Here is a 27,993-nt window from a genome sequence, read left to right as displayed (position 1 = left end):
TTAGATTGGTTGCCCTTTCCTTTCCCATGTGTCCTTACATCATCTTTACAAGTCATCACATCAAATCACATAAACACCATTCTAAAAACCATCACACGAAAACATTCAGTGATTGTATACAACACTTCATTTTTCCATCAACTGAAAAATCGCTAAAGTTCCTACCTCAATAAAAAACTGCAATCCGATTAATAAAAGACAAAGTTTATTTTCCAAGGTTTTAGTCACTACAGATATGCAAGAGTAGAATTTTTGTACTCAATACAATACAATCACAATGGCTACAGAAAAGACTAAGATTACAAAAAATGCCAGCATTGAGTCAGAAGGTAACTCTCAACTGACATAACTTAGAAGCTGTAGAGAGCAACAGAACAGAGACCCATTAAAAACCTTGATAAAGAAGGTCTGAAAAAGTGAAGACAGATACTGTAAGGCAATATAGCATAACACAGTATGGGCAATTTTGGAAGCATGCAGTGAAAGGTGCAGACTCACCATCTGCTGCACTTTGCACAGAAAGATGTGTCAGCTTTCCTAAGTGTTTATCTTGAAGCCAATCAATTTGTTTGCAAAGGCTCCAAGAAACAAGGCATAACACATTCTTGAGAGGATACCTCTCTGTTAGTTCCAGATGTTTGCAAGACCATGTACAGGAGGAGTGGTGTTATTCTGAATTTTGCCTCTACAGAATACAAGAAAATACTAAAGGAAATTGAGAAGACTTCAAGCAATCTAAAAAATCTAAACCATAAAAGCAATGCAGAAAGTATGATTTTTAAAAAGGACTGTTAAACATCTTTGTCTATTACATGAATTGGCATCTTAGAAAAGCATCTTTAAGATCTTTAAGCATCTTTAAAAAATCTTCCACAATGCAAATCTTGCTATAAAACTGAAGCACAAGAACTGATGGCTAAGAAAGCTTACTATGAAACCTAAGTATGTCCCAGCCCCGAAGTAAGAGTACTGGTGGTGTTTTGTGTACAAGTGCACGTGTACGTCACACTACTCGTGAAAAGCTTCAAGGCGCAATCTCTTTGGATCTTCTGGGTGCCTCAGGACCATTCCATATCGCAGCAGCAGCTCAATATAAGGTGGCCAAAATGACTCATCGATTGTTACATAAGGGTCATGTGGTGTGGTCATTAATTTGTTTATCAGAATCTGGAAGACCAAAAGGATAAGATTTAGGAAATTAACAAAACAGCTAGATTTTTTATCTCCTTTAACCAAATTTATACAAATTATTGTAATGTAGGCAATATAAGAAATAAAGGACTACAGAAGAAATATTAAGAGCTGTTCAAAGTAGAAGTAAAGAAAAGGACTTCCAACTAACTTCATAATATCTTTTTTAATGTAAAAAAATTAGAACCAGAATCCTCCTTTTATCCAGAATAAATATCGACTAAATTCCTTATCTCAATACAGAATTAGTTAACGGAGTTAAAAACAAAATCAATTTTGTAATTCTTTTTCAGTTCATGGAGACCGTGTTCATGGCCTCATGATATTGCTCATGGGGAATACTGCACACATTACAGATTAAATAATCTTACCCATTCCATGGTGCTCTTTCTATTCATCCTAGATGTTTCATCTTTCTACTCAGAGCTTTTAAATGTTATACTTTCCCAATTTCAGTAAGTACAAGATATTGTCTGCTAAAGACAAACTCAAAATCCTTTTACTACCAGATTTTTCTTTTTTTAACTCACTGCTACTAAAAAAAAGACCCAAATAAACAACTGTTCTTCTTTTTCAGAAAATTCTGAAGAATTGTTCTAGTTAATATCTTTTGTACTTCCAATTATGAGAATTTACTCCAAATGCATTATTTTAGACAAATTTTTACTTGTCTTTTCTGACACCTGATATTCCAAAATAGCCTTTATGGCTGCAACTCTTATGTGTATCTAAGAAAACATTTTCAAATTTAACAGGGACTTGAAGCGAGAAGCACACTACTCAACAAAGAAAAACCTTCCAGATTACAAGGGTAAGGGACATTGACACTTTAGGTCAGGATAGTTAAAATTTGAAATTAGTCTGAATTTTTCAAATAGTGTGTTCTTCCAAATGGAAGTCAGACATTACTTGAATATGTTCACATTTTCAGGAGATTAACAATATCAGCAATTTTAAAGCATTAGAAGAACTTTAAAATTCTTGTTCCATGAGGGCTGTGGCTATTCTAAATTCTGATCTATTTTCAAGCTCTGCCTGATTTGGCATTAATGGGTATGCTGAGATATGTGAAGCATGTAAAATGATTTTGATCATGTAAACTCAAAGCCTGGGCTTTAAATTAAAGTACAACAATATGATAGTGATCAGATAAGAGCATCTTAGTACCAGAAAGTTTTTATCCGTCAAGTTTTGCCTCAATAAAAGAATTTTTTCCCCAGGGCCATCTTACATATAGATGTTTAGAACTGTCTAAGGAGGAGGAACAGGAGAATTCACTTCAAACGCTACATTTAAGACAAGAAGGAAAATTATGCTTTGCAATTCAAATTTATAAATTGCACTGTAAAATAAAAATTCATACGAAGCAATGCTTGTATACCTATAAAATCAATTAGGAATGCATGAATTGGATTAATTGATTTCTTCATATGAGTTAATAATCCAGTAAATACACAAGACTATTGGTCTTTCTGAGGCTACACATTAATTGGTCCTTCTGTAACTGTTAATGTATATTTCAGAAATATTTTTCTTGAAACAGTACAAAATAGAGCATGAAACGGGCCAATTTTTTTTGTTAAACATAGTATTTGTCTCTCCTAACATGAGCCACTAAGGCGCATAAAACTTCTTTGAACTAAACATTATAAAATCAAGAAATAAGAGACAACCATTCTCCAGCCTAAACTGAACATTATTGCCACACCTCCTGTAAAAATTGGGGGTTTAATTTGATAGGAATTAAAATAGGAAACTTGATTTAGATTCATAGAATGGTTTGGGTTGGAACGTACCTTAAAGATCATCTGGTTCCAACCCCCTGCCATGTGCAGGGACACCTTCCACTAGGTCAGGTTGCTCAAAGGTTGCTCAAAGCCCCGTCCAACCTGGCTTTGAACACTGCCAGGGATGGGGCATCCACAGCTTCTCTGGGCAACCTGTTTCTGTGCCTCAGCACCCTCACAGCAAAGAATTTCTTCTCAACAGCTTATCTAAATCTCTCTTAATTTAAAACTATTCCCCCATGTAAAAAGTTGCTCTTTTTATAGGCCCCCTTTCAGTACTAGAAGGCTGCAATGAGGTGTCTCCCTGCAGTCTTCTTGAAGACACAACATTCGTAATCATCCTAGATTAACTATATTAATGCCCTATACTGTTAATTTATCTTTAAAATAAACACTCTATTATTATTATTACTATCATCATCATCATTATTACATCTGAGTATTTAAAAATTCCTCAAATCTCTACATAGTAAAAACATCTTACCTCTAAAATTTCGTGTATTGTTATCAGTTCCACAGCTGGCTCTGTAGAAGAGTTCTGGAAAGATAACCAACCCCTCCCAGTCAAATTAACAAAACCCCAAACCAGTCAGGAAAAATGTTAATTGATGAAGTAAAATAATCACACAATTATTTGATTGCATAGTACTCAATAGATGAAAACTTTTACTTAGATTTAGTCCTGACAGAAATACAAGGTAGCACTTAAATCTACGAGTTCAAAATCCTATGCTTCAAATGTAACATTTTTTGAATTATTGAGATTAATCTAAAGTGATCATAATGTTTCTATCTGTTTTAATTTAAATAAAACCAAGTAGATCACATTTATAATGTAGTACAGAAGGTTCTGTGAACAAGATTTGTTGGGGAAAAAATATTTTACATAAGCTTTAAATAAATGTTTAGAATACAAATTTGACACAACTCAAGACTTCATTTCATAGTGCTTTAATATTTTTTCATGACTTGACAATGAATACTTATTTGCTTTGCATTCAGCTAAAAAAATTATCAAGGTTAAGAAATAGAACAGTTAAAGACTTTGGGTGGAAAAAAAAGGCAATGATAAAATATCACTAGAAAATTACTTGTTTTCCTTTGTAGCAAGCAAATCAAGCCATTTGTCTATAAAGTGATAGAGATTCCTTTGGCAGCAATCTGGATCTGCTTGTACTGTTGCACGGTAAACCTGATTCTTTAATTTTTTGGTTTTATTCTTTTTTCCCATGCACTTCAATTTCAACAAAATAAACGAGATAATATACCACTGGCTTTCTCAGCATTGCTGTTGGATATGTCAATTTAGGTCCTAAGATATTAACAGGTGTGCAGCACCTTATACAAACTCCACTTCTGGAACAGAAGAAGAATACAAGCAAAAAAGAAGAATATGTAAAAGGAAAGTCCTGAATCCTTTTTTCCAGTCAGTTTGTAATATTCTCACCTGCAGAGAGTCAGAAGTTTCAGCTTCTATGGAGAGCCTGCTCCACGGAAACTCTGCAAATCCTGGAGCTACGGCCCAATAACATCTATCTATGTGCCTTTATCTTCATACTCGGCTGAGGAAATAGAATCTACACTATCTGCAAAAAGTTCCTTAGAGCAAACATGAAGGTACTTCACAGCCTCTACTGATGTGTTTCCCTGGTCAAAATTACTACTAATACCATAAGTACCTCTGATCAATTAATGCTTATTAAGTCACTTTAAGCAGGATGCTCAGCATTTCATTATTTAGCCTGGAAGACATCTTCTTCACCCTTCCAATCAGACAATTTGCATAAACAATATTCCTCAACCTCTGATTCTTCATATTATTATCTTGAAAAAAAGAGTATTTTTTAATCCTAGATTTAAAATGCAAGATAATTGTCACTACAGTCACTACCTATACTAAAGGTGTTGGGCCATGGCAATGGAAGCCAACCTGAGCTGCTGTGACCCAGTCTTCACTCCCACTCCCAATCTGACATGCATGTGCCAGGTGAAAGGAGGGCGGAACCACACCAGTGAGGCTTGGAGCAGTTCAGACTATGCTGCAGCCATGTCCTACAGACATCAACCCTGCACATTTGCCCTCACACAGAACCACTGTGAACACAAGATGCCTCCACAAAGTGAAGCAAAATTATTGATGTGCAGAGTTCGGTGCTGTCAGACTGTTGAACCAGTCTCACTGCTGATAAAAGAAGTGAATAAGGGGTTCTCCTGAATCAACATAGCAGCAAATTTAATTGCCAGTGATTACAATGTGTATTTCTGACACTCAGTAAAACAATGTAGGCAAAAATGGCTGGCTGTCCTGCCTTCTCAATTATTCACTTAGATGCAGATTAGGGGGGGATCTGTAGTTAAGCCAAGTGATCCAAGTGAGTCAAAAGATATAGAAAAGCTATGAATTCACAAAGCATGAAAAGAAAGAAAAAAACTTGTCAGAAAACAAACTGTGTTTAAGAGTTCAGGAAATGCATAAATAAAATTTAGACTAAGGGAAGATAAAACCTTGTGTTGAAATAAATCAGTCATTTTTTTGTTTAAGTGATTGGTGACAGCCAACATGGCTTCATTAAAGACCAATTGCACCCAACAAATTTAGTGGCCTTCTCCAACAGAGTTACAGTGTTTGTGGAAAAGGGAAACTGATATCGTCTACTTGGACTTGTGCAAAGCATTTGACACTGTCCCACATGAGATCCTTGTTTCTAAACTGGAGAGACTGAGAGCAAAATGTCATATTTGCTAACAGCAGGAAACAAACGCATGGGTATGCAGAAAAAACTAAGATTCAACAAAATAAGATGTTTAAATACTTTGAAAATGGACATCATGTCTTGACATCTCCATTCGATATTTTTATGTGCAAAACCAAGATTTTTTTTTTTTTAAAGCTCAGGATTCATTAGCTGCAAATTACAGACAGAAAAAGACAAGAGTGTAATTAGTTGCTTTGGTGATGGGTATGAGCTAGTAGTTTTGTTTATAATATTGTTTCTTAGCAGGTTGCAAAAAAGATGAATCCAAGTGAAAACACATAGAAAATGGGTATTACTACGATACGTTAGGGAATTGAAAAATACTATCTTACAGGAGAACATAAAGGCATTGCTAGTTCAATTAGCAAAACAAAGAAAGAGAGGGTATGAGCTTGCTGCCTATAAATATATCAGGGGCAATAAACGCAAGAAAGAAACAGAGCTATTCTAAGGAAAATTCTGGTGTAAGAATACCAGTGGATCTGTGTTAGACATGGATAAATTTAGACTGGAAGCTATGAGACAGTTTCTAACCATAGTACTGAAGTACTAGAAGAAAAAAACACAGTAGAAACAGTAGTAGAAAAAATTATTTGTTCTAAAATGAAGCTCAACGATAAAGAAATTATATTATGTAGTTATCTGAAATAACAGGGAACTGGATTAAAGAAATCGTTTCTACTTCTGTAATGTTAAGTGTGCCTGAAATCAAAATCAAGCTCTGCCTTTTTTCATAGCTTTTTTGTATCTATCAAATAGTAATGGTAATAGTTTTATTTTTACTGCACACTTTGAATTTATTATGCAAAATACTCCCTGGCTGCCTATTTTCCCTGAAGTTTTAAGATAATTTTTGACCCAGTTTTCCTGAACAAAATCTGATGGTTAACATTCCAAACTATGCTATAAACACTTTTCCTTATTGTTCCAAAAACATTTTTAGACAATTAAAATTTGCTTTGCCAAGGAAAATAGGAATCTACTTGCCCAGTCAAGTAAAAAAGAAAATGAGTCAATTTGGACTGAACCCCACACCATTTCCAAAATTGGCATAGCTTGCAGTTCAGTAAGAAATACAATACATTGCTATGCATCTCATTGGGTAAAGGATATATGCATTAAGAAAAGAAAATATCCAGCTGGAAACAGCCTTAAACAATATAAAACAACCTAAAAAATAGAAATGAAACCTAGAGGATCAACTGTAAGAACTATGCTTATTTCAAAATACAACTGCAGATTCAATGGTAGTGACTTTAAACAGATATTGCATCTAAATAAATATAAATTGAACATTTCAAATTTAATAGGTAAAGAAAAGCCTTACCTTGTTTTTAGTATTTTCACCTTTCTCTGGAGGGGGAAAATGTTCATCCAGGAATTCACCCAAAGCACTCAAAAGTTCTTTCTTATAGGTCTTTAATTTAATTATTTTATTTTTCAGTTCATCAAATCCTCTCATTTTCAAACTAATAGTAAAAACATAGCAATAGAACATGGGATCAAATGAAGTAATTAAAAAGTCCTTTATAAGTAAAAAAATCCCCACTTATTCTCTATTATTATAAATTCAACATTTTTGATCACAGGATACAGCAGCATTACTTCCATGTTTCAAATATAGATTACTGAGCAATTATTTGATCTATTAAACAAAACAAGGAATACATTTTAAGAGTTTTGTTGCTCATTTGCTCTTCTCGATATTTAAATTCTTCAATTTATAACTCGAAAATGTAGAAATACCTTTCTGTGGAAGGTTGTTCAACTTGGGTTTTTATCTCTTCTTCAGCTTTACTATAAGTATCTAGTATCTGTTCCTGTTCCTCACACCACTGCTGTTCTCTTTGAAACATGAAAAGTAGGAAATGGCACAAAAGATAAATAGTTTCCCTGGGCAGTCAAAAAAAAAATTAAAAAAAGCTTACAGCATTCCTAAATCCAAATTATTGTATTACCTTTCCAGATCTTCTTGCAGCTTTTTATTCTTTAACTGAACTGTTGACAGCACCATTTCAAGATCACTTTTTATTTTCTGCAACTATAAAAAAATAGAAATTAAACTACTTTTTGCAGGTAGCCCAGTATCTGCTCTATGTAAGGCTACATCTGTAAATCTGATAAAGAGGGACAAAATCATCTGCAATTTCTTAATAAACATTAAAATCCAGTTTAAAATGCAGGAGCTATTCAAAATGTCACTGTAACCAGTTGCTCATTAGTGTCGAAGCTTACAGAGCTTGAAGCAGATTGTGGAGCACACACATGAACTGCTCAGCTGATGAACAACTGACGAGAAAACGTCTACAGCACCGGGGGTCTATTGTCTAAATGACTGCAGCTGCTGGCAAGAAGGAATCCTTACTAACTGTACCAACATAAAATGTGTAGAAAATGAAGATGCTGCAAAGGAAGACTAACTGCATCCATGAATTAAATGACCCTCAGTGCTAAGGACATATCTGGGACAGGAAATATGTACAAATAAAACTACTGTAGTCATAAGCTATAGGCATTGCTGAATCTAGGGAACAGTGGACTCTCAGTGGGCTGGGTCTTTCATTACAGAATCACAGAATGGGTAAGGCTGTGTTGAGGAACACATTCAGAGCAGGTAGCTCAGGGTGCAGCTGCAGTGGGAGCTGCAGGTTGAGCTCTGGCTTGAGCTCTGGCAAGAACCCCTGGAAAGAGGCCATGAACTGCCAACTCTTTGCAGAACAAGGGGCCCGGGGACCTGTGGCCCTGCCAGGTGAGGGGACATTGAGACATGGTTGATGACACCTGGACTTTTCCATGTTTACACTGTGAGGGTATAAAAGCCTTTTGGCTTTGAGGGTATAAAATTCCTTTGTTCTGGGTCCCTCCTCAGAGGCACCCAGCTCAAGCTGTCATTTTGTTATTATGCCACAATTAAATTATTTTAAGGATCGGGATGTGTGAGCCTAAGGGAAGAAGGAGACCTGGAGTTGAGCTGGTAAGGAAACCTGATCCGACTGTGTGAGCGTGGGGTGTGTATCTGCAAATGGGCCTAGTGACTGACACAGTGGCTCCTGGATTGTTGGACAGGGAAGTTTCCTTAACCATTGTGTGGGACCACAGTGGGTCATCTGGTCCAACCTCCCTACTCAAGCAGGGTCATCCAAGAGCACGTGGCACAGGTTGCATCCAGACAGTTCTTGAGGAACTCCAGTGAGGGAGACTCCACAACCTCTCTGGGCAACCTGTTCCAGTGCAGAGTGAAGAAGCTCTTCCTGATGTTCTTGTGCATCCCATTGCCTCTTGTCCTATTGCTTGGCATCACCAAGAAGAGCTTGGCTCCATCCTCTTCAGATACTTGTTTCAGTTGATGAGGCCCCTGTTAGAGCACTATGTTCTTCTACATAATAAAGTTTCTAACAGTTTCTGCTTTTTCTATTATAAGCCTATGACTTGGATGTATTTTTTCTGCTTCCATACAAAATAGGAGCACTTGAGAATTTAGCTCAAAGAAATAAAAATTCTGAAAATATGCTACAGAAGCAAATATGCTCCATATATACATCTGAAAAAAACCTGGAATCCTCAAACATCAGACCAACATGCCATATCTATACAGGCAAATCAAAGTGTGTAATCTAACAACTTTTTGATAGTGACTCTTAACAAACAGCAGTTGAGTTTGCTGTTGTGAGTGATACTAGAAAGCATTAGACATAGGAATATTCTCAAGTCACATAGCATTCCTGTGTCCCATCAATATAGTGTAATGTTACCTACAAGACATTCTTGATTTGCTCTTTCTTCCAATGGAGGAATTCAACAAACTACTTGCAAGTTATTGCCACAGAACTCAATGTCTAAGATAACTGACTTTTCCCTGTAACACATAATATTACATAATTTTTTATTAAGTATGAAATGCAATATGTTATAACTTCTTGTTAAAAAAAAATACACACGAATATCTTAAAGGCAGGTGTCAAAGGATAGGGTCAGGCTCTTTTCAGTGGTGCCAAGTGATAGGACAAGGGGCAACAGGCACAAACTAAAATACAGGAAGTTCCATCTGAAAATTAGGAAAAACTGTTTTGTTGGAGGGTGACTGAGCACTGTAACAAGCTGCCCAGAGAGGCTGTGGAGTCTCCTTCTTAGAAGATATTCAAAAGCCACCTCAACACAATCCTGTGAGGCACTCAGGGACAGGGTTTAGTGGTGGATTTGGATGGTTGGACTTGAGGATCTTAAAGGTCTTTTCCAACCTATGATTCTGTCTCCAGAGGTCCGTTCCAACTCCAGACATTCTGTGACAGAGTCCACTTAGCAATTAAAATTCAGCCATGGATCATCTTGAAACACTCAATTCTGAGTGGATCTTCTTGCCCAAGCACTTGTGCAATGTTAAATGAAGGTAATCTTGAAAAGTAGTGTGTAGGCTTCAGCCCTGGAAATGGGCCCTGTTGCATGATGTTAAAGATGACAGCTAAATCTTTGCAAGGCATGGTCATCACTCTCCTTGGCACAAGACTTCTGTCTCCTGGTGGCACCCAGCACAATGGGACTCCAATCCTGAGTGAGGCCTTGGAGCATTAATGTAGCAGGGATGTTGATTATCACACCATTTTCGTTGCATGCAGATGAGTTTGTTGAGCTACTGCGATTAGATGGCGTATCCAGAGGCAAAATACTGTCTATTGTGCATTACCCACTGACTTGTGCAGTAAGTCAATTTAAACCTCATTCATCACAACTAGGTAATTTTACTAGTTATACTACAGGGAAAAAAAAAGCATTAGAACAACAAAAATGGTTGAAGGAAAATACACAGTATTTTAGCAGTAGTCCACCCTAGGAACGGTCATAGGAAAATGCACTAATTGTATATACTGATTTTCTTTTTTCCCCCCAAAAATTTTATTATCTCTTACAAACAAAAATACTTACCTCTTCTTTTCCTAATTCTAACAGTACATCCGGATGGGTAGAAATTACTGAAAAATAAAATGAATTGGTTATTTTTTGCACTGGATGATAAAGGTCTATTGATACTGAAAAGCAGCTTGGCTAGAGAGAAATCTCTGTACCTTCTAAAAAACATTTTGGCTGTCAGCAGCAGTTTAACCACATGCTGTGGTATCCTGCTGGGCTAACCTACTAACACTATTCAGCAAGTTAAATTACACTGGAAAAAGTGCAGTGTTAATGCTTGTGTGTCATTTTTTTATACTGAACTAGCTCCAAGTACATTGGTGTAGGTACATAATGAATGAACACCACATTTCTATATACTTCAAGACAACTGAGCCTGATTTTTTCAGCAGAAGGCATTCAAACAACATTACCAATGTGGGCAATCAAATTCTTCCAGTCTTCCAATTCCTTGTTAAACAGCCTCCCAAATGCTTGATCAGGACTACAGAACTTAGTTTTAATAACTTCAGAAGCATGTCACCATTCTTACTGTTCACAAGAACAGCTATATATAGGGAGATTAAAGGTCCAGCAAGGCCAATACCCTAACTCCAACCCTGAGCAACAGCAATATCTAAGGGAAAGCAAAGCACAATTCAAGAACATAGAAATGTTTCCCCAGAATGCTTCTACAAAATGCAGTGATTTATGACTCATGCATTTTCAGAATAAAAATGGAATTCTTGTATTTTACAGCATTCAACAGACTCCAGTCAATTCTCAGATCCATGTCAACTTGCAGCTTCTGCATAAACATGACTTCTTTAAAACTATTTCAATACACTAACAGGAGATATATGAAAGCTATTCTAACAGATTTCAATCTTTATAAGACAGATTTTTTTGTGCAAGTTTGGGCTTGAAATCGCTAATCTTACAAATAATTATTTAAATAAAAGAATGCCTTTAACAAAAAGAAAACCCTTAACCCTCTCATGACAGCATTAAACATCTCCTAACTACATACAGTTGATTTAATAAATTCAGAAAAGTACTTTCTTTGGTAATGTTATATTACTTGCCTCAACAAATTTTAAGAAGCTTTAGATTAGTAGTTTTAAAAGCACTGTTTGTTCTCAGATGAAAATCAGAAAAACTACTGACTTAAAAATGCACTATATTAAATGCTTCAATAAAATTCCTTTTACTTAGAGAATTACTGTTCCTACATCTTGACACAAAACTTGAGTACTGTGCTCCCAAATTAAGCTTAAGAGCTGTGGGAGATAGTGGTCTGTGCTTTATTAGAGTAAGATTTGTTTATTTACATGAATATCCTACCTACATGTGATAAAATTCATTGGTGCACTTTTATTCACATTCATTGGCATATTTGAAAAAACCCATACAATTCTTCCCCCTGCCCCTTCCTGCTGACATGATCTTTATAAGCCCTCCCTTACCAATTATTATCAATTTCTACAATTGCCTTATAACACTTCTTTATTTCTAGATACCTAATCCTGAGCTCATACTTCCCATTCAATGTTCACATTGCGTGAGTATCGGAATAGAAGGCCCTGTCTTCCTGGAAAAGAAATCACTAACCATAAGTTAGTGAAGGAACAATGCAGATCTAAAACCTTGGGACAACACACTTATGCCAGCTGCTGCTGTAAATTCATGGGTTGCTCATGGGTTGCTCAATCCACTATCAGTTAAATCTTTTTCAGTTGTTTTCACAATCACTACACTTGCAAAAGTCAAACATCAGACAGAATTGCCCAGTGATACACAGTACAATTACGAAGCAAAATACTACCAGATGCTAGGAATGTAAAAGCAACTACTATGCACATGTTTACACAGAAACTCATACTAAAATAAAACAAAAAGTTATTTGGCAGAATACTGCTATTTTGCAAAGAAAAACAGCAATTATGCAGAGACGACAACTGCTTTAAATGGTTTAAAATATGGTTGCTTTCACTTCCTTATTTTGCAAAGGCAAAAGTTAAATTCTATTTTTATAAGCCAAGTGCCTTTAAAAAAGTTTTAATTCAGCTGATTTAGCAGATCTAGAGCTACTTAAATAATACCAGAAAGCGGGAATGAAAAAGAGACTAAAGTAAAAGCTTCACAAAAATAAAATTTGCATCGTGAATTCAAGTCTGTTTGCCAATATTGTGCTCAAAAAAAATGCAGAATTGCCAAGTTATAACCTCTGAAAATAAGGTTTACGATTGAAATGCTGACAGGCCCTCATTTACAGGAAATGAACTGGCCACTACTAAAAGCAGAAACCAAAGCAACAAGACAGCCTGACATTCATGCTCCATTAGTAAATTGTATGAAATCAGTATTTCTGCTATTTCTAGTTAGATAAAATCAGACAATGTTTTCAATTAAATAATTCCTCCTTCAAAAGAAATAGTAGGTAGAAAGAAGCCAAGACGGAGAAATAAGCAAAGTGGACTCCTTGTTTTCATACAAGCACCATAACTATATTCAAATTCTTAGCAGCAACTTTTTTTTCTTCCACTGGAAAGGGAGCCAAAAAAGGCAAAAATTTGGCTGTGAAGTATTAATTATAAATAGATAATTTCTCTATTACAAAAATAAGATTCGAATAAGAAATATTATCATCTGAGAATAAGTAAAAATGGTTGAACAAAGCGAGTCATCAAGCCAAAAAAAATAGGCCAAGGATATTTCTAAGCCAATAGCTTGAAGTTAAATATACATATTTTAGTAAGGAAATATAACGGCCAGGTATTTTACCCAGATAAAAACTAGGTGCTTTCAATTAATTTGCTTTAAACCAGCAGCTTATTCATGAACAGCGGCCAGGAACCAGTATGTCCCAAAGTCATTCAATGACATGCCTTTGGTCTACATACCTCAGCAACATTGGAGGTTGACAGTTCTTGGAGTGAGGCTTACAACACTGAACTATGAATTTATTCTAATAGAGCAAAAATACCTATTTATAAGAAAGAAAAATATTTTTTTCCCAGCGTCTCTTATTCGATGGTGATATGCAGCAAGTATATAGAATTTGAAAGAATTTGGAGAACTGCCTCTAATCTGAAAAGGTATTTCCATTTGGCTAAATGACAAAACATTGGAAATCACCATGTGCTGTCTAGAACACATTCCTCTAATTTTGCAAATACTATAAAACCAAGCCTCTATTGGCATAAAAATACTCAAATGAGTCGATATATTAATTTAAAGATTGGCTAGAAGTTTTACTGGATTGACAGGTGCTAACAGGTCCTTGACAGGAGACATAACTGGGAGTACTACCAGAATATTAATGATAGTGTAGTGGGAACTGTTTTAGGAATCTCCATATGGGACATCTGAAAACAAAGATTACTTTACTCACACTTAGATCCTGAACACTTTTATTGCCAGTGTCTGGCCACATCAGCCTTGCAAGAGTGTGAAATCAGCCAGCACTTATGCTTATGTACAAAGAGAATTTTGAAGAACTGAGGAATTCATACCTTTTGACTGATAATGCCTAACAAATATAAGAACTACCACTAGTCTCAGTGGTTTGTGCTTCTCAGGATCAGTAAGCATTCTGGATTCCTGTTGATTAAAAATTCTAGTGTCTCTTACCACTTTATCTTGACCTGAAATCTCCAATCCCTGTGTTCCGGTTTGGCCAAATTTAGAAATATATCCTCTGAGAGAAGGCACAACCACCCCTCCCCCACCAGGTTCGGGAAAAAATAAATTTTCCTCGAAGGAAAGTGAAGAAGATAAAACTATTTATTTACCAAACACACGGGAAAGGAAAATAATGTTAAATGGTAAAATCTTTCGCTGTAGAGGAAAAAACCTGGGAAAGTGTTAAGAGTCCTCCCTTTGGTCTCCTCGGAGCTGGGGCTTGGCCCGGGGCCAGGCCCTCTGTGCCCGATGGAAAGTCCTCCCGATGTGCTCTGATGTTACAGCAATCAAGCAGTCCAGTAGAAAAGGGAGCAAATCCGAAATTCCAGAGAAGGAAAAGTTCAACTCTCAGTCTCTCTCTCCGGAGAACAAGAAACTGGAAAAAAACTGGCCAAAAGCTGACTGGAAAGCCGCAAGCCGGGTGCTCCCTTGCTCCCCTGCCGCAGCTGGGAAAAAAAAACCTGCTATCTTTATGTGACCTTGAACAAGCTGCAAACTGCTTTGAGAAAGTTTTGCTCAGTTTTTTTCCTTCCCCCTCTCAGGCTTAGTCCAGAGGCATAGAAAGGCACAAAAATTAATTTCTGGGCATAGGCAGCGATATGGGATACACATCATAAGGTCACCCCAAGACACCCTGTTAATTCAAAATAGGTATTTTACTACAGTGTAATGGGCTTTGCACTAAAAGTCTAACTTTCAACTAGCACATCATAAAACAACATACCTTTGTGAAATATTGATTTAAAAAAATCAGAGGATGCATGGTTAAAAATACATCTAGGCCAATTATTGTTAGCTTATTAGAAATACTTGCAAAGATGAAAAATGTATCAGTTTCTTAAAAGATAAAATGAAGACAATATTATTTGCCAAAGTAGTTCTGTTCTAAAAAGGAAATACAAATGAAAGATGGAGAAAAAACAATCAGACAGAAAAGAATATGGTGGGTAACAATACAATGAACTTTTCTTATTTGGTTAGGAGATCTGCTAATAGTTGTTTTTCCATTCAGCTGACTGATGAATGGTGGTATTAATCATGCATTTATTTGTACATAATCATACAACTAAGTTACAGTGGAATTCACTTTTAATTTCAAGTCAACTTAGAACTAAAGTGACAAAATTAATGAAGAAATAAACCATACATGCTGCTTTTTTTTTAGTTATTTCAATTTTTAAGTAGTTATAAAATGAACGTACAATCAGCAGACATTCAGTATACCCATGGCCTAGATGAAAGAAACTCTGCAGAAGTTTATATAAGCACCCTTTACAGGGAAACAGTTACTTACTTTCAGGATTTTGCACTTGCCACTGACGATGTTCTACTGTTAAAGCTTTCCATCGCAGCATTAACAAGGAAAGCTGTGTAACGAGAAGAAACATCGCTTGAAGTGTGTTGAGTTGCATTGGCATAAAATGAGGTAGAACAGGACAGAAATTATTAAGTTGATACAGTAGAAAGCAAAAGAGCATCTATTACAGCAGAACACTAATTCCTTAAAATACTTTACAGTCATTCGCAGGGATCAAGAAATGTTTCTATTATTTTTTCAAAGGGGAAAATGAGAAGGAGTCAGAGTTGGCAGAGTTGTGAAGGTCCTTCAGAGGAAGGTTCATATAAGTAAAGAAATGCTTTCTAATGTCATCTCTGAACCTCCCCTCGCATATTTTTGAACCATTCCCACACATAATATCACTGGGTATCAGAGAGAAGATATCCCTGAGGAAGCAGCAGAGGAAGCAGGTAACCCCTCAGCTCCTTCTCTACAAAGTAGAGACGCCCAAAGTCCTCAGCAGTTCCTCACAGGACATGGCCTTCCAGCCCTCTCAACAGCTTTGTTGCCCTCCTCTGGATGCACTCAAGGACCTTCACAACCTTCTTAAAATTGTGGGGTGCAGAACTGCCCTGAGCACTCCAGGTGAGGCTGCACAGCACTGAATACAGTGGGATAATCCCTCTTTTGTCACTGGCAGTGCCATGCTCAAGCTCCCGGGATGCTGTTTGCCCTCTGAGCTGCCAGGGCACACTGAGGGCTCACACTGAGCTGCTGTCAACCAGCACCCTCAGATCCCTTCCTGCAGGGCTGCCCAACAGCCACTCCTTTCCTGCTTTATCCTTGTGCCCAGCATTGCTCTCAAGTCCTAGATGCAGAATCCATCATTTATTGTTATTAAATGTCATGCCATTGATGACTGCCCAATGTTCTAAGCCAGCTAGATCCCTCTGCAAGGCTTCTTGTCCCTCAAGAGCGTCAACAGCACTGGTACAGTTTGGAGTCATCAGCCAGCTTGCCCATGGTGGATTCCAGTCCTTCATCCAAATCACTGATGAACACATGGAACAGAACTGGCCCTAGAACTGCACCCTGAGGAACACTGCTGGTGGCTGGTCACCAGCCAGATGCAGCCCCAGTCACTGCACCCCTCTGAGCTCTGCCCTTCAGCCAGGTCTTCACCCAGCACACCATGAACCTGCTCATCCCACAGATGGGCAGATGTCCAGAAGGATGCTGTGAGAGGCAGCATAACAATGACATTTAACAAGAAGAAATTATATATGCACTGGTTAGGAAATAGTCCAAATAGGTATTGAAGTTACACCCCCTCTCCTCCCATTTTGCTGCCTTTGTTAGTCATTTATTAGTTGCATTTTTCAAAGTTAGTAAGAGAAAATCTGTCCTTATCTCGATCCATGTGGCTTCAGTTATATTTCCTCTCCCCTGTCCAGATGAGGAGGGGAGTGGTGAAGAGCTAAGGTGGGCACCTGGTGGGCAGATAGGATCAAACCCACCACAGATGCACCTGCAGGAACTGGCAGGTGAAGTAGCAAAGCCACTATCCATCATATTTGAAAAGTCATGGCAGTCTGGTGAAGATCCCACTGACTGGAAAAGGAGACATACAACCGTATTATTAAAAAGAGATAAAGAAAGATCCAGGAACTACAGAGTGGTCATTCTCACATCTGTGCCGAGCAAGACCATGGAGCAGATCCTCCTCAAATTATGCTAAGGCAAGTGGAAAATTAAGAGGCAATTGGTGTTAAGCAACAGGACTTGAAGGGAAAATCACGCCTGACAAATTTGGTGGCCTCCTTGTAGTGGTTTGGTCCAAAATACTCATTACTGTTTATCTTCTGTGAGATAAGAATTAGGAGAAATGCAAAGCAGGCACCAAACTTGAAAGGATATAAAGAAGTTTATTAACAGACCTAAAAGAAGAAAAAAAATTTATACCACCTTCAGAACACTTCTCCTCCTCCCCCCACCTTCCTCCCTTCTCCCACTGACAATGTAAAGACAACCCTTAAGATGTTCAGTCTGTTACCACTTCCATAATAACCTTGTTCAGTCCATTTAGAAAGAGAAGTCTCTTCTTGCTCGTGCTATGAAAACATTATCACAACGAGACAGCCGCCCACTTCCAAATATTGTTCAGTCCATTTAGGAAGAGGAGTCTCTCTGCTCACATGTGAGTTCCTTCCCCTGACTTGCAGCTTTTCCCACAACTGCTTTTGAGGGTCCACTCTTGAAGTTTTTTGGGGTACAATTTTAAGGTTGAGCCATTCAGAAACAAAACCAGAGGCCCTTCTCCTTCCCTGGGAGCAAAGGGTCTTCCTCATCTTCATCGTTAGGACTATCTCTGGGAGCATCTCTAGGGACTGAGGTTTCTCCTTTCCCATTTGGAGCAAAAGTCCTCATCTGGTCCATCTCTAGGGACTGAGGTTTTCTCCTTTCCCGTTTGGAGCAAAAGTCCTCATCGTTTCCATCTCTCCCTGTCCAAACTTCTCATGAAATTACAGCTGCGTCAGCATCTGCCTATCTCAGCGCAGGTGCTTTTGCTCACGAGTTGAACACTCCACCCCCCAGATCTTCATGAAATTACAACGGGATACTCTGATATATCATAGCTTCACAACAGAATTTCAGCTTTAAGCATCTCCTCTCTCTCTTCCCTCAGGTTTTCAGCTCTTCACAGCAATAAAAGGGTTACTCTCACCTCGGCCTTGCAGCTTTGCAGCTGGAATGTTGAATTTTTCTTATCGCAGTGGAGGGGGGGGGGAGCCGAGCCGCTCCGGCTGCCCACGGCAAGGCAGTGGGGGGGTTCCACAGATGGAACAGGTCCATCGACTCCAGGATGGCCGTGGCAAGGCCTGGCCTGGCCCGAGCAGGGCCTGAGCCGGGCCCACTGGCCCCCACACGGGCCCCGCAGCCACCTGTCCCAGCGCCGGAAATGAGAGAGAGAGCTTGGGAGGGGAGTTTGTCTATTCTTAAGTGTGTATCACAGAGGCGGTCACAACTTTAAGTGGCTTAAAGAATTGTCCATATTCAAACTGGCCAGCTGATAGGTTCTATCAGGTCCCAGAGGAAGCTGTAAGCACCCCTCAGCAAGGACATCCCTTCCGGGACTATGCTTGCTAACCTATGACACTCCTATAACAGGATTACAGCATTGGTGGATAAGGGAAGAGCTACTGATGTCATCTATTTGGGAGTTGTGCAAAGCATTTGACACTGTCTGGAACAACATCCTTGTCACTAAACTGGAGAGACACAAATTTTATGGACAGACCACTCAGTGGGTAAGGAATTGGCTGGATGGTCACACTCAGAGGTGCAGTCAACAGTTCAGCATCCAGGCGGAGATCAGTGATGAGATGCCGTTCCCTAGGCCTTGTTTCTGAGACAGGCACTGTGTAACGTCTGTCAGTGACATGGACAGAAGGATCAAGGGCACCCTCAGCAAGTTCACTGACAGCACCAGGCTGTGTGGGGCAGTGACACGCTGCAGGGAAGGGATGGCATCCAGAGGGACCTGGACAGGCTTGAGAGATGGGCTAGTATGAAACTCATGAAGTTCAACAAGACCAAGCACAAGGTTCTGTACCTGGGTCAGGGCAATCCCCAGCATCAATACAGGCTGACTGAGAGCAGCCCTGACAAGAAAGACTTCAGGATCCTGGTGGATGAGAAGTTGGACACATGCACTTGCAGCCCAGAAAGCCAATCATAATCTCTGCATCAAAAGCAGCATGGCCAGCAGGTCAAGGGTGGGGATTCTGCCCCTCTACTCTAGTGAGACCCCCACCTGGAATGCTGCATCCAGTTCTGGGGTCCCCAACATAAGAAGGATGTGAACTTCCTCAAGTAAGTCTGAAGGAGAACCACAAAGATGACTGCAGGGCTGGAACACCTCTCCTATAAAGACAGGTGAGGAGAATTGAGGTTGTTCAGCCTGGAGAAGGCTCCAGGGAGACCTTATAGCACCTTCCAGTACCTGAATGGGGCCTAAAAGAAAGGAGAGGGACTGTTTACAAGCACATGTAGTGATAGGACAAGGGAAAATGGCCTTAAACTGACAGAGGGCAGGTTTAGATTAGATAGTAGGAAGAAACTCTTTTATTGTGTAAGCACAGAGACACTGGAACAGATTGCCCAGAGAAGCTGCAGATGCCCCATCCCTAGAAGGGTTCAAAGCCAGGTTGGATGGGGCTTTGAGCAACCTGATCCAGAGGAAGGTGTCTCTACCTATGCCAGAGGGGTTAGAACTAGATGATCTTTAAGGTCCTTTCTAACCCAAGCCATTCTGTGATTCTATGGTCTTAACAGAAAATTAAATATTTTAAAAAAAAACACTGTCTTACCTTGGCATCTGATTGCAGCAGTGTGTCTTTTCCTAGAAGCATTAGCTTTCTCTGACACTTGGTAGAAAACAAATAAAACACAAAGAAAGTTTGTTTACTCTTCTCTTTTGTAAGAAAAAGCACAATTCTTAGAAATTTAAACAGAACTTTTTAAATATAGGAATAAAATAACTTTAACTTAGATCCTACCACATCCCTTATACCCTAACCCAGAAGGGCAAATTAAGAAATATTTTGAAATCATAGCACAGTAAAGTAGAACTTAATTAACCAAGAAGTAGAAAAGTAGCAGCTAAAGAAAAATGCATCATTTGAGTAAAAAGGCAAGTTACGAGGGAGAAGTTCATATGGGGAAAGGCATTGAACAGATGAAGAAAGAACATGAGAAATTGGGAAGAGTCATGGACAAGGCTGAACAGGGAAGCTACTGAGAAGTTAACACACTTTCTGCTACTCTTCTGGATCTCCAAGAAGAGCAATCACATTATAGTACACATTTTTAGTTTTAAGTAATTTAGGGCAGTATACTGTACAATTCAGAAGTAGTCTTATTTTTGGGAGTACACTACATCAGCTCCCATGACTGCAATGGGATATATATACAGTCTGAAATTCAGGCCACCACAAATATCCAAAGCATAAACAGGAGATACTTGCTAAACTCTCTTTTTTTTCCCGTCACCAATTTAACCTGCCCTATGACAAGGCAGGATGTATTCTACTAAACAGCAGAACTACTAAGCAGTACTTTGGAAACCTTGCTGTTAACGTTTGGATACCAGAACACTATATAGGATTTCTCCCACAAAAACTGCTCATGATGACATACAATCATTGGAACATTACATGTAACCATATAACCTAAGAGCTAATTAAAAGACTATTAGTTTAAACCTTTTGCTGAAACATCAGTGCATCCAGCATGGAAAATCAAAGTAATGAAAATCCTACTGTTTTTATCAACTTCCAAAAATAACACATCACTTCCTGTATTATTGTGGGCATGGTGGGAATGAGATACAAGATAACAAATATTTTCAATTAAATTCAAAATAGTAAACATTCAAATTTACCTTCTAATTTGAAAATTTGAAAGAAAGTTCAGGTCCTCTGAAACAGTGCCAAACAAAAGTTCAGAAACTTAGACATAGAATTGCCCGCCACTTGTTACATGCAAACTTACCCAAATACTCAACAAGAAATAAAGTCATGTTAGTCTTTTTGAATCAAATTCTGTAAAATTACTGCACTGAGTTGTCTGTACTTTGTTCTACTTTAAGTTTGGAAGTACTTTTACTTCAGTTTCTGATATTTTAATACTGTGAACCTACAACTCAGAACTCAAGTAAATAGCATGCAAGTACCATACAAAATTGAGTGAAGTGATTAAGACCCTGAAATTATAATTTAGAACATGACTTTTCATCAGACTCAGCAGAATCTTAAAGGAATAACAGTATTCCCTCAGAACTGATAGAAGCTTATCTTTTCTGGGAATCCTGTAAATAAAAATAACCAGCCCTAAAGTGTTATTGTTAGCATACTGGACCATGTATCGGGAGAAATATTAACCATGACAACGTAACTGTCAGTTTGCATAAGCCTATGCAAACATCATTGTCCTCCTCTGCCTCTCTCTCTTCCCTATTCTCTCTCTCCTTTAAGAGCCAAAGTACATGTGAACTGGAATCCCATCTTTTGTGAGACTAAAGAGAGAAGGGTCTCAGTATGCTGGTACTACCACAACAGAAGTAAATAGTTTAATTTTCCAAAATTTTAACATATGCTCCAATGCTACTAACTCATAACATCAGCACATTGACACTACAAGGCGTTCTTCACCCCTGCCAGCACTTCTACCTTTGACCTTTCTGAACATTTTTTTTCTTTTTTTTTGTTGTTTTGTTTATCTTTTGATTGTTTGGGGTTTTTTTTTGGTTGGTTTGTTTTTTATTGGTGGGGTTTTTTGGGGGGGGAGGGGGGGTGTGTTTGTTTGTTGGTTTGGTTTTATTGAAATGGTTTATTTGGAGGGATTGGGGCAAGCATCTGGTGAATAAAATAATTCTGAAAAAGGTTTATAATAAATCTGGTCTATCAATTATATTTACATACCTCTTCCATCTGCTTCCAAATACTCTCACATTCCTCCAGGAGTTCTTCCTTGGCATCTACAGGACCACCTGCGTCAGCGATTTCTGATAAGCATTCAGCCTATTAACAAGCAAATCGAACAGTTACCATGTAGATCTACAATAACTGATATCGGTTACCAAATCATATCTGCCACTTCAGATCAACTACGTAACAGAACAAACTCCCTTAATCCAAAGCTTTTAGCTAACTCCCCTGTAGTTCTAGAAAGCACCCAGTCATTAAGTAAAATCAGCTAACTATATAACTAAGTAAAATAAGAAGACACTAATAATTTACTTTTAAAACGAATGACAAGTGCTAAATTTTCATAACTGCTTTGATTATCTGCAATGGCTTTTTTTTATTTTCCAACAACTTTAATATAGAAACAATAAGAGAATCTCACATCTACAAAGACACACTCTACCTCTATATATCTGCAAACTTTTTAAGCAGTTACTTCTGCTCTGTCAATAAATGTACTAATCTATTTCTCCTTCATTTGAATTCAGAATATTTATAATTAACAAATTAAGCATCCTCAAAGTTACTAGAAAAACAAACAAAAGAACCTGAAAGATATACAGACAACAAAGGAAAGAGGGCATCTGGACAGCCAAAAGAAAAATCAACCCAAGTTAAATTAAAAACTTTGAGAAACTGTTGGGTCAGAAAGAAACACATACAAATTCAGAAATTTAATCCTAGTTATCTCAATTAAGAGATACCTGAATGACATCAGCAATTAAAAGGGGAAAAATAAGAAGGGACAACAACAAACAGGCTAGATGTACCAGATGCAGGAAGCCTTTAAAAATACCTTAGTGGATCACTAAGCCCACCAAACAGATTGAGATTAAATAGAAACATTAAAAATAGATAAAGATCTAAAGAAGAATTACACCTCTCCACCTTCTTAATGATGCACAAATTACTAACTCAATCTTTTGTTCTTTTTCAGAACAAAAACACAGCATCAGAGAAAATTATGTCAAAAACCCAATTTAAAAGGAGTAAAATATTCAACTAGTACTTCCAAAGTTCAAGTACCTCATAGTAAAGTGGATGAGGAAAGAAAACCAGAATATCTCAATGAATGCTGGAATTACACTAGAGAACTCAGAGGTAGCCAATACTTCTACTAAGTCTTCCTGGAAAACTTGTTGCATCCATAATTAAAAACGGAACACTACAAAATGTAGGTTACCATAATCTTTTAAGAACTAATGAGCATAGTTTTTGCAAAGGAAAATCATTATCTTCTAAAGAGTCTGGGAATGTCTCCATAATATAAAACAGAAGCAGTTCACATAATTTATTAAGACTTCTGAAATGCCTCCAGCAAACACCGCCCAGAAGAAACTAAGAAAGAAACAAAGCATTCTTAGTTTTTCCTCAGACAAAAAAAAAACTGTTAAAAGGAGGTAAACAAAGAGGGTCTGGGGGGATAGTGGGGAGGCAGAAGAAAAAAAGGAGTGGGAGAAAAAGAACCCCAGGCTATGGCAATTTGAAAGGGGTCTTGGAGTGGGATAAAAAACTATTCCCCCTGTGTGCTGTGTGCCCTACAATAATACAGTTCATCACCATGAAAGCATTGTATGAAATAAAACTCTGAAGAGAAAGCCAGAAAAAACTCCATCACCAATTGCGGGAAGACGAGAGGGGAGAGGAAACTGACAGCGGGTCTGTGAAAGAGACACGAAGGCACCGTGGGAAGCAAAACATAGGCAGGGTACAAATAACATCGCGAAAGCGGTGAGACAGAGAGCTCCCGCGCCCCCTACACGAACCCCTGCAACACAACAGCGGCGGGAGGACGTGAGGCAGGACATCCCCGCTCACAGGCGAGGGATGAACATCGCCCCTTCCCAGCCGGGAAGCCAGCACCCTCCCTACAAAGGAGCTCCGCGGCCCCAGCGGTCGAGAGCCTCCCCCCCCCCCCAGCCCCAGGGTATCAAAACGCCAGGATCCCCCCGAGCGCCGGGACCCACCCGGGATGCGCCGGGACCCACCCGGGATGCGCCGGGACCCACCCGGGATACTCCCGCCCCCCATTCCCGCCCGTTACTACCATGGCCGCTTCCCGCCGTTTGCTCCCAGCGCCTAAGTTACTCGCAGAGCGCCCGGCGCGGCGCGGCGCACAGCTGTGACGTCAGCATCACGGCGTCCGCCGAGCCCGAGCGCAAGCGAAAGCAGCAGGAGGCGGTGGCGGGCGGTGGGGATTCGGCGGCAGCGGACGAGGAGGATGAGGAGGAGCGCTGGGTTGGGCCGCTCCCGCGGGAGGCCGCGCAGGCGAAGAAGAGGAGAAGTAAGGGGAGGAGCGGAGCGCTGCCCCGAATCCCCAAGAATTCAGAAAACAAATCCCAAATAAATCAGGAAAAAATCCCCACAAATTCACAAAAAAATCCCCAAAAATCAGGAAAAAGTCCCCAAAAATTCACAAAAAACATCCCAAAAAATTCACAAAATATCCCCAAAAATTCACAAAAAAATCCCAAAAAATCAAGAAAAAATCCGCAAAAATTCACAAAAAATACCCAAAAATTCAGAAAAACATCCCCAAAAATTCACCAAAAAATCCCCCCAAAATCCGGAAAAAATCCCCAAAAATTCACCAAAAAAACCCCAAAAAATCCGGAAAAAATATCCCCCAAAATTCACGAAAATATCCCCAAGAATTCAGAAAAAAAATCCCAAATAAATCAGGAAAAAATCCCCAAAAATTCACAAAAAAAAATCCCCAAAAATCCGGAAAAAGTCCCAAAAAATTCCCAAAAAAATCCCAAAAAATTCACAAAAAAATCCCCCAAAATTCACGAAAAAATCCCCAAAAATTCACCAAAAAAAATCCCAAAAAAATCACGAAAAAATTCCCAAAAAAACGGAAAAATATCCCAAAAATCAAGAAAAAATACCCAAGAATTCAGAAAAAACAATCCCAAATAAATCAGGAAAAAATCCCCGAAAATCAGAAAAACATCCCCAAAAAATCCGAAAAAATCCCCAAAAATTCACAAAAAAATCCCCAAAAATCCGGAAAAAATCCCCAAAAATTCACAAAAAAAATCCCAAAAAATCAAGACAAAATCCCCAAAGTTAACGAAAAAGTCCCCCAAAAATCCGGAAAAAATTCCCAAAAAATCACGAAAAAATACCCAAAAATCAAGAAAAAATCCCCAAAAATTCACGAAAAAATCCCCAAAAATTCAGAAAAACATCCCCAAAAAATCCGAAAAAATCCCCAAAAATTCACGAGAAAATCCCCAAAATTCGGAAAAAAAATCCCAAATAAATCAGGAAAAAATCCCCAAAAATCCCTAAAAAATCCCCAAAATTAACGAAAAAATCCCCAAAAAATCCGGAAAAAATCCCAAAAAATTCAGAAAAAAATCCCTGAAAAATCAGGACAAAATCCCCAAAAATTCACAAAAAATACCCAAAAATTCAGAAAAACATCCCCAAAAATTCACCAAAAAATCCCCCAAAAATCCGGAAAAAATCCCCAAAAATTCACATAAAAACCCCCCAAAAATCCGGAAAAAATATCCCCAAAAATTCACTAAAAAATCCATAAAAATCAGGAAAAAATCCCCAAAAATTCACAAAAAAAATCCCAAAAAATCAAGAAAAAAACCCCCAAAAATTGAAAAAAAAATTAAAAAAAAAATTGAGGAAAAATTCCAAAAGAATCAGAAAATTAAAAAAAATCTGGGAGAAATCCAAAAAAAATCAGGAAAAAATCCCCAAAAATTCCGGAAAAAAATCCCCAAAAATTCACAAAAACATCCCCAAAAATTCACCAAAAAATCCCCCAAAAATCCGGAAAAAATCCCACAAAAATTCACAAAAAAAACCCCCAAAAATCCGGAAAAAATATCCCCAAAAATTCACAAAAAAATCCCCAAGAATTCAGAAAAAAAATCCCAAATAAATCAGGAAAAAATCTCCAAAAATTCACAAAAAAATCCCAAAAAATCAAGGAAAAAACCCCAAAACTTGAAAAAAAAATTAAAAAAAAAATTAAGGAAAAATTCCAAAAGAATCAGAAAATTAAAAAAAATCTGGGAGAAATCCAAAAAAAATCAGGAAAAAATATCCCAAAAATTAAGAAAATAAATCCCCAAAAATTCAGGAAAGAATTCCCAAAATTCAGGAAATAAATCTCCAAAAAGTCAGGGGGAAAAGAATCAAAATTTAGGGCGGGAAATGGGAAAAAATCCCGGATTTAAGGCGGGGCCACTTTTCGACATTTTGGGTCATTTTGGGGTCATTTGGGGTCATTTGGGGCCATTTTGGGGCTCATTTGGGGCCATTTTTGGCCATTTTGGGTCATTTGAGGTCATTTTGGGCCATTTTGGGCCATTGAGGGCCATTTAGGGCCATTTTGGGCCATTTTGGGCCATTTTGGGGTCCTTTGGGGCCAATTTGGGGTCATTTGGGGCCATTTTGGGGCCACTTTTGGCCATTTTGGGCCATTTGGGGGTTTTTGGGGTCATTTGGGGTTATTTGGGTCATTTTGGGGCCATTTTGGGTCATTTTGGGGTCATTTGGTGCCATTTTGGGGCCTATTTTGGGCCATTTTGGGGCCCTTCGGGGCCATTTCGGGGCCATTTTTGGCCCTTTTGGGGCCATTTGCAGCTATTTTGGGGTCATTTGGGGCCATTTTGGTGACATTTGGGGCCGTTTGAGGCCATTTGGGGCCTTTTGGAGCCATTTCAGGGCCACTTGTGTTCATTTTGGAGTAATTTCGGGGCCATTTTTTGCCATTTTGGGGTTTCTGGGGTCATTTGGGGCCATTTTGGGTCATCCCAGAAAAATTCCCAAAAAATCTGTTGGAAAACCCCAAAAAATCTGTGGAAACTCCTAAAAAAATTCCTTGAGAACTTCCCAAAAACCCCTAAAAACCAAAAAAAAAATTCTGGAAAACTCCCAAAAAACCGGGAAACCCCCGGAAAACCCCTGGAGACCCCAAATCCTCCCGAAATCCCCCAAAACCCCCTCCAGGACATGGAGAACCTCTTGGAGAACCCCTGAAAAACCCTGGAAAAAACCCCAAAAAACCCGCCAAAAAAACCCCGAAAAAATCCAAACAAAATCCCCAAAAAACCCAGGCAACCCCCCGAGATCCCAAACCCTCCCAAAAATCCCCAAACCCCCCTCCAAGGTGTAGTTACAAAAATGCTGCTAGCGAGGATTTTCTTGTTATTTTCTAAGTCCGTGAGAGACTTTTCTCTCTCACAGAAGAGGTAGCAGGGAATGTAAACAACCCAGCCACCTGCAACCTTGAAAAGTCTTGTTTATGGTATAGTAGAAAAATATTTTGACAATGGATGTTTTAGGATTTTAGCCAATCACCCCCAAGGGGTGGCTGGCCCTTTGTCCAATTAGGCTATGAAGAAAAAAGTCGATAAAAGAGTTTGTAAAATAATTAAATCAATCAACCTTGCTGCACAACTCCTGCCTGCTGGATCTTCTCCTCCTCCTCCTCCTCCCTATGGCTGCGGGACACGGTGCTATACCGTAGGAACCAGGCCTGCGGTAATACAAAACTTCCTTCCTAAGTAATGACTGAAATCAAAGAAATCTCTCTTTTTGCAGTTTGTTATCCTGACATCTGTCTTGATCCGCATGGGTTATAACACGAAGATTTAGGTTCACCAAGAAGCCTGATTGTCTCTAGACAGGTATGGCTGAGTAGGGAACTGCTGGGCAACTAAAAGGAAAGAAGCAAAGGCACAGGCAGAGTGACCTTCAGCAACCTGCTGGCACTGCTCTTCCTATGGCACCCAATGGGATACCATTGGCCTTCTTGGCCACAAGGATGCACTGCCAGCTCATAGATCAGTTTTTCATCTTACTCACACTTGGTAGCTCTCAATGTTCATTTAACATCCTGGCTTTTTTTGATA

The 27,993-nt window shown here is 38.7% G+C and overlaps 1 protein-coding gene across 2 annotated transcripts; it reads right to left on the bottom strand.

Annotated features, from left to right (window-relative positions):
* Positions 1 to 188: 188 nt before the first annotated feature.
* LOC138102875 (centromere protein K-like) lies at positions 189 to 24,315 on the bottom strand. 2 transcript variants are annotated; one of them, XM_069000639.1, is made up of 10 exons: positions 24,156 to 24,308; positions 22,064 to 22,162; positions 19,952 to 20,008; positions 15,597 to 15,669; positions 10,655 to 10,701; positions 7,693 to 7,775; positions 7,481 to 7,579; positions 7,062 to 7,203; positions 3,463 to 3,516; positions 189 to 1,167 (listed from the first exon to the last, which is right to left on the bottom strand). In XM_069000639.1, the coding sequence occupies exons 1-10, from the start codon at positions 24,156 to 24,158 to the stop codon at positions 1,009 to 1,011; spliced, it is 816 nt and encodes a 271-aa protein (XP_068856740.1). In that variant the 5' UTR covers positions 24,159 to 24,308; the 3' UTR covers positions 189 to 1,008. The 2 variants fall into 2 exon arrangements, with proteins under 2 accessions (XP_068856740.1, XP_068856741.1); XM_069000640.1 differs by lacking the exon at positions 7,481 to 7,579 and having other exon boundaries at positions 24,156 to 24,315.
* Positions 24,316 to 27,993: the final 3,678 nt, after the last annotated feature.

Source organism: Aphelocoma coerulescens, assembly GCF_041296385.1.
Source record: "Aphelocoma coerulescens isolate FSJ_1873_10779 chromosome W unlocalized genomic scaffold, UR_Acoe_1.0 ChrW_unloc_scaf_3, whole genome shotgun sequence".
Lineage (NCBI taxonomy): Eukaryota > Metazoa > Chordata > Aves > Passeriformes > Corvidae > Aphelocoma > Aphelocoma coerulescens.
The sequence above is the reverse complement of the archived record's forward strand: the minus strand, read 5'-3'. Positions and strand labels throughout refer to the sequence as shown.